At 45.3% G+C, this 12,884-nt stretch overlaps 1 protein-coding gene across 1 annotated transcript in view; it reads left to right on the plus strand.

The window, feature by feature from the left end:
* Positions 1–12,884, plus strand: part of FBN3 (fibrillin 3) — a 111,845-nt gene that overhangs the window by 42,399 nt on the left and 56,562 nt on the right. The window contains exons 6-7 of the mRNA XM_009323516.1: positions 3,972–4,169; positions 5,594–5,719. Coding sequence (XP_009321791.1) covers positions 3,972–4,169; positions 5,594–5,719 — 324 coding nt within the window. The remainder of the gene's footprint in view (positions 1–3,971; positions 4,170–5,593; positions 5,720–12,884) is intronic.

The raw sequence follows: 12,884 nt of genomic DNA on the forward strand, positions 1-12,884 counted from the left end.
GCCTCAGCGAGATGATGTGGGAGGTGCAAGTTTACCCCTTTCCCCTCTGTACAGCGCTGCCATGCATTGATTTTGGGTTATACGTTTATGTGATCGGACTTTCTAAGTCAGAGGCCTTTGTGGGTACACACCACAGTCACATCAGCCACACGTTCTTCTCCGTGCTCCTTCTGACTAGGAAAGGGGGAAAGCAAGCCCTCTTTATTAGGTGTTTCTGCATTGTCCTAGGGTTAACAAGGCTTCAGAATAGCTCATAAAATGTATGCTATTTCACTGTAAGCACACAGGCACAGCCACACTCAAACAGAGCTGCAGCCCACCTGACCACAGTTATGGAACACAGAGGCTCCACCTGCAATGATGCTGCAGCACAACGCTGAACCAAAACCGACTCTAAAATTTAACCGCCTGGATGGCTTATGAAGTGGTACGAGGTTGGATTGAGGGCCCTTGGCTGAGATGAATTTGTGCCTCAAAGCTCTGGCAGTGTCCATAAGCTAATGTCTGGGAAACAGCAGAGGAACAGGGCAATCCTATATGATCTTCCTCTGTAAGACACTCCTGGGCTCCAGGCACCTGTAGCTCACAATCATCGACAATTCACATCATCTGTTAGAAGAATTCCCCTTAACTTATATGTTGCCTGAAGAACCACTTTCCTCAATTTATCTTGAACCAGCATCACTTCTTATCCTTTTATGATGCCTCCTGGTTCTGACTCTGCAAGTCTGTTCCTCCTTAGGCCACTCATGATTTTGTACCCTGCTATCAGGTCTTCCCCCAGGTGTTTCTTTTTCAGACTGGGGACTGCTAACCAGTGCAGTTGTTCCTCATACATAAGCCCTTCCGCACCTTTGACCATCCTCATTGCCCTTTTCTTCAGATCCTTTCCCAGTTCTGCTAGCTGCTTTCTGAGTTGGGGGCTAGAACTGCAAGCAGCTCTCAGGATGGAAGCAAACCGTGAGTTTAGTGATGATGCTCTCTCTTTTGTTCTTTAGTCCTCTCCTAATACTTTAGTACAGTCTGTTAGCCTTTTTATCTGTTACGGAGTTGATTTCTCTGTTGAAATAGGATCACAAAGCAATTTCTTTCATAGTTCTTTGGGTGTGATCGTTGAGAAGATTTCAGTTGTTCGCTGGTGTGGTTATAAAGAGCTCTCCTTGGTCTTTTCCTCAAGGATGAAAATTTGAGCAAGAGCCCTTCAGTTTTATAAAAAAAGACAACGACTGAGAAAACAACTCAAATTTTGTTGATTTCTTTTCTAGGAATAAACTAGAACAAACTAAAGCATTAAACTTGGCAAGGCAGGGGACATTAATGAAGACCGTGTGCTTTGGTATCTTGTTAAAATTTGGGTCAAAAACCAAAAGATGATTATTTGGTAGTTCACCATTGCAAACATAGTACATATTTCTGTTCTGATTTCCAAACAAAGGCATTTTTATGAAATCATGCACCTTTATACCAATGTAACTTCAAAATCATCGCCCTTTTTTTTTTTTCTCAAATCCCTCTTGCTGTTTACTTCTCGGTGACATCCACAGACCAAACTTCTTTTGACACTTTTAGTTTTCAAGTATGACTCTGCTCCCAGCTGCTCAAGAAATACAAATCAGAGGGAGCATTAAGCTGGAAATAAGCAATTATTGTGCTAATTGATTCTTTCCCAGAGACAGAGGAGGATTTGTTGCGTGGTTTCCATGTAGCTTATACTTACCCTGATGCCAGGTGGGATAATTGTAACACAGATGAACCTCACACAGTTTTTACTCAGCACAAGCCACAGAGGTGAGGAAGGCACATCAGCACAGGCGTTGTCGGTCTAAAGCCTGCAGTAATTACCAGCATTTCCAGATCTCTGACAGCCCAGGATAAAGGCATTCTGTCATGGTTTCATGCAAATGCAGGTTCTGCCAATGCGGCTGTCATGCAAACATACCTTATGGGCGAAAGCTTTCTGTCTCAAACCGTTTATTTAATGGTTTTCCTTGCTTTTTATCGTTTGCACACGTGTGTCAGGATGTAAAGAGATGGGAGCTGATTGCAAAGATCATGTGCGGAAAGACTTATACATATAACTTGCAGGCCAAGAAATGGAGTATGGACGACGAGCTTTGCTTTGTTGAGTGTCTATATTATCCTAAGACACTTCTGGAAACAGAACTATTAGTCTTTAGATGTGGGTGCCAGTGCTGCCCATGGCTCATGATTTAGGTATAACCACTTTCCGCACAAGTTTTTTGTTGCTTCACATGTCAAATCCAAATGTTTCTCTGCAAAGACAGCTGTGGGCTAATCTGGGTACTGATGCAGGGATTTGGGTTCACAGTCAATTACTAATTACGGGGCACTCCAACATCAAAATTCCATAAGCATCTTTGCAAATCTCAGCCAGACTATCTGAAATAATGGCTGTTTGACCAACTTTTATCCTTTGCACGCGTGTGTCAGGATGTAAAGAGAAGGGAGCTGATTGCAAAGATCATGTGCGGAAAGACTTATATATATAACTTGCAGGCCAAAAAATGGAGTATGGACGACGAGCTTTGCTTTGTTGAGTGTCTATATTATCCTAAGACACTTCTGGAAACAGAAACTATTAGTCTTTAGATGTGGGTGCCAGTGCTGCCCATGGCTCATGATTTAGGTATAACCACTTTCCGCACAAGTTTTTTGTTGCTTCACATGTCAAATCCAAATGTTTCTCTGCAAAGACAGCTGTGGGCTAATCTGGGTACTGATGCAGGGATTTGGGTTCACAGTCAATTACTAATTACGGGGCACTCCAACATCAAAATTCCATAAGCATCTTTGCAAATCTCAGCCAGACTATCTGAAATAATGGCTGTTTGACCAACACCTAACTTCCTCAGACAGTTAATGTGGAATTTTCTGGTCTGACAATAACATGGTTAAAGGTCCTTTTTCCAGCCACAGATCAAACACTTGCATGCAATCATCTATTCCCAGTAGCAGGAAAAAAACCTCTTGTTTAAGAATTTTGTTTCCTGATGAATGCCTGCTGTGCTAATATCCCTAATCAAGGGTCATGAGAGCCCAGACAGTGGCAAAACTACATTCCTTAGTGCAAACAAGCCCTTCAAAATCTTTTTAGTTTTAAGGGATAGGAGGGTCCTTGTTGGGAATGAGAAACAGGCTGGTTGTTTCTGCAGCATCTGGGTTTTAAACGTCTAGTTAAAATTGCCAGGGGACCTTTAAGGGTTAAACCAAAGAAATTAATCACAATGACGTGTAAGACTGCCGGAGGCTGCCTTTACAGAGACTGTCAGAGTGCGTAGGAATCCCTTTGTGCGATTTACAGTAGACATCACGGGGAAAGGTTTAGAAATTCTCTCCCAGAATGTTTTGTGGGTGAGATCTAGGACTCTTCCTCTGCAAGCCAGGTAGAAGTGATGTGGCAGGAAGGTATCTCCATCATCCTGTATGTTTTTGTTATATGGACTGTCAGGCCCTAAGGCTGTCCATGAGACGCTTGTACCATGTCATCTCCATATGCACCTTTGCCCCTAACTAAAATGAAATTTGATTGCTTTGCTGACCCCAGCAGTTCCACAGAAGAGGTGAACTCGCAGCCCTGAAATTGCCTCTTTGCCTGACTTCATATTTTGAATTCATTCTAGGGCCAGTACTTAAAGGGGGTGACTCAAGGCATAGAATAAGTACAGTTCATGGGATGAGCCTGAGGGACACCAGGAAGAGCTGGCCTGGAGAACCTCTAGATGATCACGAGACATACAGCAGAAAGAAGGTCACCACTTCCAGTACTAGTCTCCAGCTTGGTTTAAATTTTTGTTCTTTTCATGAATGTAGGTTTTTTTTTCCCAGAACTTGTTGACTTTGCACCTGAATGGCTGTGCTGGTAGGAAGGGGAATAGGCACTCTGTGTGTTAGACAGGAAACCTTGTGTTTGTGTCTTGATCTAACCTGTGGATGTTACTGTTCTCCCTCAGACTATCGTACTGGTCCCTGCTTTAGCCAAGTAAATAACCAGATGTGCCAGGGCCAACTCAGTGGGATCGTCTGCACCAAGACCATGTGTTGTGCCACCATTGGACGGGCCTGGGGTCACCCATGTGAGATGTGCCCTGCCCAACCTCACCCCTGCCGCCGAGGTTTCATTCCCAACATTCGTACTGGAGCCTGCCAAGGTAAATGCCATGAACATCTAAAGGATGTTCCCTTATCCATCCTGATGTGCACTGAAAGGGCGAGTGATGAATGACTACCAGGAGCCCCAGCACAGAGAACAGTTCTCTGTGTAAACTTTGCTAGGTCTGTTGAATGTCCCAGAGCATCACCATGGACCTTGGGTCTCTCATGGGATCACCTAAGATCATCTTAGCTCACGTAAACGTTCTGGCCGTGCTGTGGTTCTCAGGTGACATTCCTCCATCCCACAAGATGCAGTGAATCAGGCTAGTGTTTCTCCAGGCTTAAAACTAAGCTACAGCCTTCCGTATACCCTCATTCTGTGGTGCTGCTATTGTTGTTGGAGCTTTTGTCCCAGCACTGGAGCATGATCAGCACTTGTATCAGGTGACTAGTGCTCTGTAAATTGTATTACTGGTTCAAAACAGAAGCCATAACTCCTTTGAGATCACACAAGCAATTAAAATGTACATAAATCACATGCTTAGAGGTTGCATTCAGTGTCTAGGACACCCAGGTAAAAACAGCAGAATGGTCCACTGAGTTCCCATCAGCAGATCCCATCGGCAGCCGCTGTTCCGGAGCTGCTGTTGCTTCTCCCCACTGATGGGTTGCAGGGGTCTCCATGTAGAGTTGCGCGAATTCCTTTCTGCATCTGCAACTAATTCCAGCCTTTACCTGCCACAATCAAAAGCCAAAATTACAGTCCAAATCCCACATTGGCCAGTGTCTGTAGGATAAAATTGGGAAGGCTGAAGAGGAGAACTCTCTTGCTGCCTATTGTAATCTGCATTTTATGGCCCCAGTCTCTTCAGGAGAGCTTGGCCTATTTAATAAATATGTCACTCACTGTTACTGCAAGCAGAACAGGATTACAAATAATATCTGCAGCACACGAGCGTGCTGGTTCTAGCAGCAAGTACTGAGGCCTTCCTGAGGTGCTTTGGAAAGCACAATGTCCCCTCACAGATGAGGAGACCATGGCTGCAGGATGAGCCTTCCTGGGACGGGGCTGAAGAGCAAAAGCTTACAGTCCATAGGTTCCCCTCTCTGCCCTGCAGCAGTCGTTGCTCTCTGAAGGCTGCAGGAGGACGTCCCACCAAACCAGATCTCATCCTCACCTCAGCTACCAACCTGGAATGAAGCACGAGGGGGTAGAAACATTGATGTTTGCTATGGAAAATGTTACTATACTTTTGTCTCCCTCTCGCTTGTGTAGATAAGGCAGCAATACCTTTAGGTCCATTTTCTGTCCTTCACCTTCCCTCTAACGTAATCAGATGGATAATTGCATTAGGAAATGTAAATCCACCTACTTGGAGCAAAGCTTCGTCTTTCTCATAGCATTCCCACCACGCTGGGATAGAACATTCCTCTGTAGCAATGGTTGCACTTTTGAACATCTTTGTTCTTCTTCCTGTAGACGTGGATGAATGTCAAGCCATTCCTGGCCTCTGTCAAGGTGGTAACTGCATCAACACGGTGGGTTCTTATGAGTGCAAATGCCCTGCGGGACACAAGCAGAGCGAGACCAGCCACAGGTGTGAAGGTAAGATTGCAGACTTCTGCAGGGCTTGACCAGACTGCTCAGCACGGGGTTCCCAGACACACTCTGAGAGCACAAGGGCATTTAAAAACTTGAGAATCTCTCTGCTCACAGGGCATCTCCAAGGCTGGCAAAGTACAGATGGGAAAGAGCTCCCATGCCAGCCTTGATACAGCTTCCAGGTAGGAGGGAGTACTGCAAGCATCAAGGCATGTTAGAAAATGTCCTGCAGTATGAATCTCAGAACTGTTCATCTGCTTGCCACAGTCCAAGGCGAGGAAATGAGGAATAGAGCTTGTCTGATCTTCTCTTAAACTAGAAAGAGTTTTTTATTTCATGCAGGTGTTTTCTGAAAGGTATTTTAATGACAACACACACTCATTGAACAGAAGGGACCTCTGGAGGGCTTTAGTTCAACCTCCTGCTTAGATCAGGGCTGGCTTCAAAGCTAGATCAGGTTGCTCATGTTGCTCAGTTTGACTGAGTTTTGAAAACACAAAGCCTTTTCTTTTGGGGCTTTTGTCTCAGGGTTGCACCACTGTCATGGTGAGGAATATTTTCCTTATATCCACTTGATATTTATCTTTTTGCAGCTTGCAACTTGTTGCCTCTAGTTCAATAGAGTCACTTGAAGGAAGGTAAAGCACGTAGAGCCTGACTAGCTGGGATGGTGACGGAATAAGACAACCAGAAATAACATTATGGCTCTCGGTGCACTGCAGAAGATCTGATTCCATGAGATGAGGGTATGGAGCAAGTAAATGCAGTGTTGCTTCACTGACTTGATGATGTTCTTCCAAAGTGACGTGTTGGCCAGAACCTGAACCTTGTCCTTGAATACAAAGCAGGCACAAATGAAAACTTGGTATTAGAGACACGAAATGCCAGTCAGCAGCACGCCTGTGAGCATCCCTCCTTTGAGCCAGTGGCCTGATACTGTCCCAGCCCCACAGGGGAAGCATACCTGCCTGCCAATCCAGGGTTGTCTGCAGACAGTCTGCCTGCTGTGCCTGGTTTTCCTGTCTTTCTGGTTACTTTGTAGGATGCACCTTGCTCATCTTCAACTGAGTTGTAAATGGGAGTGATCTTTTCAGCCTCAGCACCTCTCTTGGAAATGATACAGTGCTTCAGAGGCATGGTTTGTGCTTACAGTTAGGGATGCTCTAAAGCATTAGTGCCTTAGCAGTAGCTACGGAGCTACTGTGGTTTGAAGCCAAGCAGTGGGGAACGCAGTCTGCCTCCTCTCAGCGTCAGCCTTAGCCTGGCGCTGTGGGCGGCCTGGGCAGCGCAGTCAACTTTCAAACTCTCTGGAGAAGTTCCCAACCTGATGGAAAGGAACTTTGCAGAAACTCCTCTTTGCCTCTTCTTCAGCACAGAAGTTGGAGGAGTTTAAGTATTAATTACCTTCTAAAAACACTTCAGTAGAGGACCCAGATGCTTTGCCCAGATGTGCAGGTGCAACTCTGCTCTGAACATGTGGGCAAGCTGATCTGCAGTGTCGGCAGTCAGATCTCTGTGTCTGGAGGGACTGGGATCTGCAGGAAACAGAAAGGACCGCTCCCAACAGCTCAGCCGGGTCTGGTAAGATGGTGCAGAGACCTCTGCCATTTTCAAGGGAAATAACTTTCCAGGTGGTTAGCAGAGTTGCTTAGAAACAGCCAAATACCCGATCCTCAGACCAGAGGGCTAGTTTTCATTTGGGGTATGAAAATTTAACAATGTTAAGACCGGTTGTGGTAGTTAAGGCAGAACTCTGCCTGGTTCTGGAAGCCCCTGGAACTGCTCTTTGCTCTTGGACTCAGGATAAGTTGGTCCACTGTACTCCTTAGTTAAATTCAGGACTCGCCTAGACTGTGAGAGGCAATGTCTTGGTTCATGCCTTAAGGCACACACTGCTGTAGGAAAGTGTGGCGCACAGGCAAGGATTAGGTGCAATCAGTATATTAACATTCACAGTGCCACCAGTCGAAGCCCTCTTCATGAGAGTCTGGCTCCAGTTCCTTAAGGTCCAGTCTCGGCATCTCCTTTATCACTGCTCGGCATGTCTCCGAGAGGTGTGCAGACCTCTATAGGAAGGACACGCTCTCCCCAAGCATCTTGCAGCCGTTCTCGTGGGCCAGACGCATACCTTGCCAGGCAGGCTGCACCTCTCAGAAGTAGGGGAATAAACGTTTGTTGTATTTTCCAAACATCTGGCAAATGAAAAGGAAAACAGCATTAAACTTTTCCTGCCTTGGTTTTTAAAGCTCTTTCCCACATACCCTAATGAAACCCTGCTGGCCTGTGTTTGCCATTTTAGGGGTGAAACGTGTTGGTTGTGCTGGCGTGACTGCGTCCCACCTAGCTGGGCTTCAGGAACTCCACCTCCCTTTCATTCCTCTCCAAGGCTTTGTTGTAACCAAGACAAGGGATGATGAATGCACTAGAATCCAGACGTTTAACCTGGAATTTGTTTCCAGGTGGCAAAGTTATTTACAGTGGCAGAACTGTAGGCAGCTAACTGTTACACAGAGAGAGCACTCAAAGCAGCCACATATAAGCACGATAACTTAAGCAGGCACCATATTAGCATTAAAGCACCTCCATGGCACTGTGGGTTTGACAGCATACGTTGTCCTGTGGGGTTTCTCCCAACATTCAGTTCTCGGGGAAAGGAGCATCACTGCTTCCAGGTGACTGTTCCCATACCCCCACGCTCCTGCAATCCAGACATTTGCCTTGCTAGCATAACTCTACTAGTCTCTGTGTCGGTGCATGCCGTGTGACCTGGGTTCAGCTCTTCAGAAAAACGTTTCCAAAGTGAGACACCGGCTACAGAGGTTAATCCTTCGGTGGGGGATGGACGTTCTTTTATGTTGAGAAGACATCTGTGTCTGTGGATCTTCCTTGGCAGGATGCCACGAGACTTTCTAAAATTTTAACAGAAGGATTTCTTGCAGTGCTCCGGCACCCAAGGACTTGGAACCGATAGAATCCAAAACAGCCCTTTTATGTGCATCTCGGGCAAAGAACCTGTTCCCCAAACCCAATGATGTCCCATGCAATTTGGCTGGCCAATGGACGAAGGCTGAACTGCACTAGAACCATGGGCGCAACCTCAGGACGTAAAAAATTGTTCTTGCCTTGGTCTGCCTCACCCATGCTGGCTGGGGACCAGGCAAAGCACATATGAAATCAGTTTAGCTGGAATCTCCTATATACCAAGATTAAAAACAATCCATTGTCTGAATCTGTCATCCAGATGCGAGGGGCCTCTGCGTGGGTCCCCACTTCCCAGAACGCCTGCAAAAGCAGCATGATGCGGCCATAAACAGCTTCCTTTCACTCTCCTTCCTGGATGGCCATAAAAAGAGACATCTCCAGCATCCACGGTGTCTGTTCCATCACTTATCTTACCTCAATTGCTAAGGAGACCACCAAAAGAGGATGCTTTCCTTTGGTATGATTTACTGACCTAGGGGTCCTTCTGTTAGAATGGCATAAACATGAGGGATGCTCTAAACTGACAGGGTTGAGATTGTTTTCGAGGGCTTGTTTCCCAGACATGAATCACCAGCATGTCCCCAGCAGGCAGTCAGGAGGTGAAGACGATACCTTTGTCTGGGTTATCACTGCTCCCCTCTCGGACATGCACCCCATGTGAGTCACTAAAACTACGTGAATAGGGGAACAGAGAGCCAGCATGTTGTAAGGGTTAATCTGATGCTAACAATTTATAAACATAGGAAGATCTGGGCCCTGTCTCAAAGTTTGCTGCATGCTTTGATATGTCAGGAGCGAACTGTTTGGTACAGCTGATAGAGCACTGAATTCCTGATTTGCTGAAAACGTCTGTACTGCCAAAGTATCTGTATCAGTCCAAGTAACCTCCTCACTGAGCCGAGGGTTTTAATCAAAATAATGACCGCAACCATAAGAGGACATTTTCTTTATCCAGGTGTGCTCCAAGCCTAAAATCTCAAAGCTGCAGGTGTTCCCTTGTTCAGTCTGTTTGCGCTAACTTTATAGCTGGTGAAAGGAATGATTTCTCAGCTTGCACTGAGACCATCTTGCTTTAGGAAGAGGAGATGGTTTCCTCTTGTTTTCAGATTCCTTATCCAAGCCTAGCATCCAGGAAATATTAAAAGTAGATTAAATGCCTATGTTAAATTCTTCCCTAGTTCCCAGGAGCTTGTATTTTTCTGCTTAGAAGATTCCTCCTGGGGAGTGAAGTCAGCAGATGGGATTGCGTTTGAGCCAAAGGTCAGAGCCTGTGTCACTGTGTCTGCTGATTAATGATGTCTCCCTCATTAACGCAGCAGCATGTACCACCAATCTTCTTTGGGCTGTTTATTGGTGGGAATAGGCAGAAGTAGAGATAATGTTGTTCGTTTCCCATAGTGATACTTATCTCTTAACACAAATGGCACCTGGAATCAAGGCTCCATTTTCAGTCCCTGAATCCCTGAAGAATAAAGATGCTTTTCTTATGCAAGATCTTCTATGCTGATAACGGAGGCCAGCTCAGGCCCTGATCTCCCAAGCATGCAAGGGGGCTGTAGCTGGATACACTGGATGAATTTTGGTCAGCTCCAGAACGAAAATATTGTCCTTTTTCTATCTGCAAAACGTGAAAACGTGCACACGACATCAAGTTTGGATTTGAACCTAAATATCCTCCAAGTTCAGCGTTGCTCAGTTCCAGAGTTATTTCTGCAGCTCATCTCTAATGAATGTGACACTTTCAAATAGTGGCTTATTTTATGCCTTTGTTCATTGTATTCTGAGGGAGCTCGAGGGATCAAGAGTTCCTGAGCTTGGGGCTGTGCAACACATAATGAGAAATTTCTGGCACAGAGAGTTGCCTCCTCATTTTCTGAAAGATAGAAGCAGTCTATGAAGCACAGCAGGGGAGGGGGGGGGGGGCTTGCGGGTGGGGAAGGGGAAGGCTGCTCTCTTAACCAGCACTGGAGACAAGGCCAGCTTTGCAAGTGCCAAAGGACTGCATTTATATTGTGTTCATACGAAAAGATGAGCAGGGAGGGCAAAAGTTGCCAACTTACGGCTAAATTGACAGATACTGTGCTCGGCTTATGGGGAAACGGGAAAAGCACAGGATCTGTTGAGGTTTGCAAGGGGAACGAGAAGTGTGTGAGCACTGAGAGAAGGGCATGCTTATATCCAGCTGACTTCTTAACCCTGCTGGAAGAAAAGAATTGTTGAGGAGGACACAAGAAAGCACTCCTGGCAATAATGGTGCAAAATGAAGAAAGGAAACATCAAAGCTGAAATCAGACACATCTTCCTGCTACAAAGACCTTTATCAATAAATCGTAGGGAAGTGGGGGGGTTGTTACGCAGAGTGACACTTTTAAATTATCCTGGAAGCAGCCATAAAAATTACACTCAAGGGAACAATTCCATGGCATGTTCTTATGGGTGGAATCACTGACTGAATAAAGCTTTTCCTTCCATAATTTTAGTAGCTCTCTGCCAATAGTTTAACTTCTTTTCTTAATAGCCCTTCCTCTACTGCATAACAAAATGCTAAGCCAGCTCCGTTATCAGTGAAGTATGTAATGCCACTACCTTATCCAGTATACTTTCCAATGCCCCAAAAGGAATAAGTGTCTCGCATCCAAAATTGTTCCAGAATGATAACATACAAGATGCAAAAAAGTACAGAGAGAAACACCAGGCAAGGGAGTGAAAGGCACTGCGTGCTTTGTGCAGCAAGCTCTGTTCAGATCTGTCCAGGGTAGGTCCTTCTTGATGGTCTTCAGCATCTTCAGGAGACAGATTCTGCCAAGGGAGAACAAATCCTTTAATTACAAATCTCACCTCCTTTTACTCGCCCCCTTCTGTTCAGCATTTGTAGGGTGACGTGTTAGATGCTACTTATGTCCGTACGGGCTAGTCTTTTGTCACCACCACCCAAAATTCTAAATTTTCTAATGAAGACAAGGCTCTATTTTTTACTCTGTTGAATCTCATTCATGTTTCTGAACTGGAGGGAGCTTTCCTGCATTTTCCATGAGCAGAGCGGGTAGGCTGGCCCACTTTCCTCACGAATGGAACATGATAGCCATTTTATTAGCATGTTTTCAATTTTCTTACAAAATGTCTACAGAAGAGCTCATTGTTTGGATCCATTAAAAGCTCATTTCCATGGATTTGGTGTGGTTTGGAGGGTTCCATTACTCTCCTCTGTGGTTTCTTTGTGCTTTCTGGAAGGGAAGGTCTGAAAGTCCCGTGCGCTGCACGAGAGAGGGCTGATGAGGCATGACCTCTGCTACGTGACACAGAGATGTTTTCTCCATCAAGTCCTGTTTTTTTAGCAGATGGAAAGGTTGGGGTTTCAACATGTCTGTGGGCACCCATGTTGGATGGGCTTTGCAGACTGCAACTCTCTTTCTGAAGCTCTGTAGCCTTTGGCTTCCAGCGTTTTCAGCCAACTGAATCAGGCCAACTCCAACCCAGCGAGTTGGAGACCAGGTCCAAAATCAACGTTTGCATTGAATTCTGCCATTGTCTGAAGAGCAGAGCGCACAGAATATTGCTTTAATTTTTAACAGAGAGTTGGAAAAGTCATGAAGTAGCCAGGTTGGAGTTGGAAGAATTCCCTACCCAGAGCTGGCAGCTGGGTGTTAATGAGAGGTGTACATATCCATCCCACTGTGTCAAGCTCTCCATGGACTTCAGCTCTGAATGAATCAAAAATATGAGACACTTTACAAAGAGAAAATAAAGAAGGCAAATGTGGTGGGGAAGAACTGAAACAACAACAAAGCCCAGAGCTCAGTTTCTCAAAGTACAGGATGTGCGAGTAGGCTTGCGAAACTCTGGCTTTTTTTCTGCTTCTTAGGTTGCTAACGCTGCTCTCATCTGAGCGAGGATTTTCAAGGGGAAAAATGTTGCGGTTTGATTTAACCTTTTGAATTAACTCTGTTTTTCCTTAAGAATGGAATGTAGTTGCTGCCCCCACAAACACATACACTTTTTCTTGGATGACTGATGCTATGTCATAAGTATTGATTTAATAAGATGCCTGCCTGTCAGCTGGCCTCCAGATCTCTGATACAGCAAACTTCAGGAGAGATATGCAGGAGTTTTAAGCTATTATTTCTAATAGTACAACCAGCTTTTGCTTCATAAAGCTCTTTACCTTCAAGTGTTCTGCAAATTGTAA

This window comes from Pygoscelis adeliae, unplaced genomic scaffold, assembly GCF_000699105.1.
Source record: "Pygoscelis adeliae isolate BGI_AS28 unplaced genomic scaffold, ASM69910v1 Scaffold590, whole genome shotgun sequence".
NCBI classification, from domain to species: domain Eukaryota; kingdom Metazoa; phylum Chordata; class Aves; order Sphenisciformes; family Spheniscidae; genus Pygoscelis; species Pygoscelis adeliae.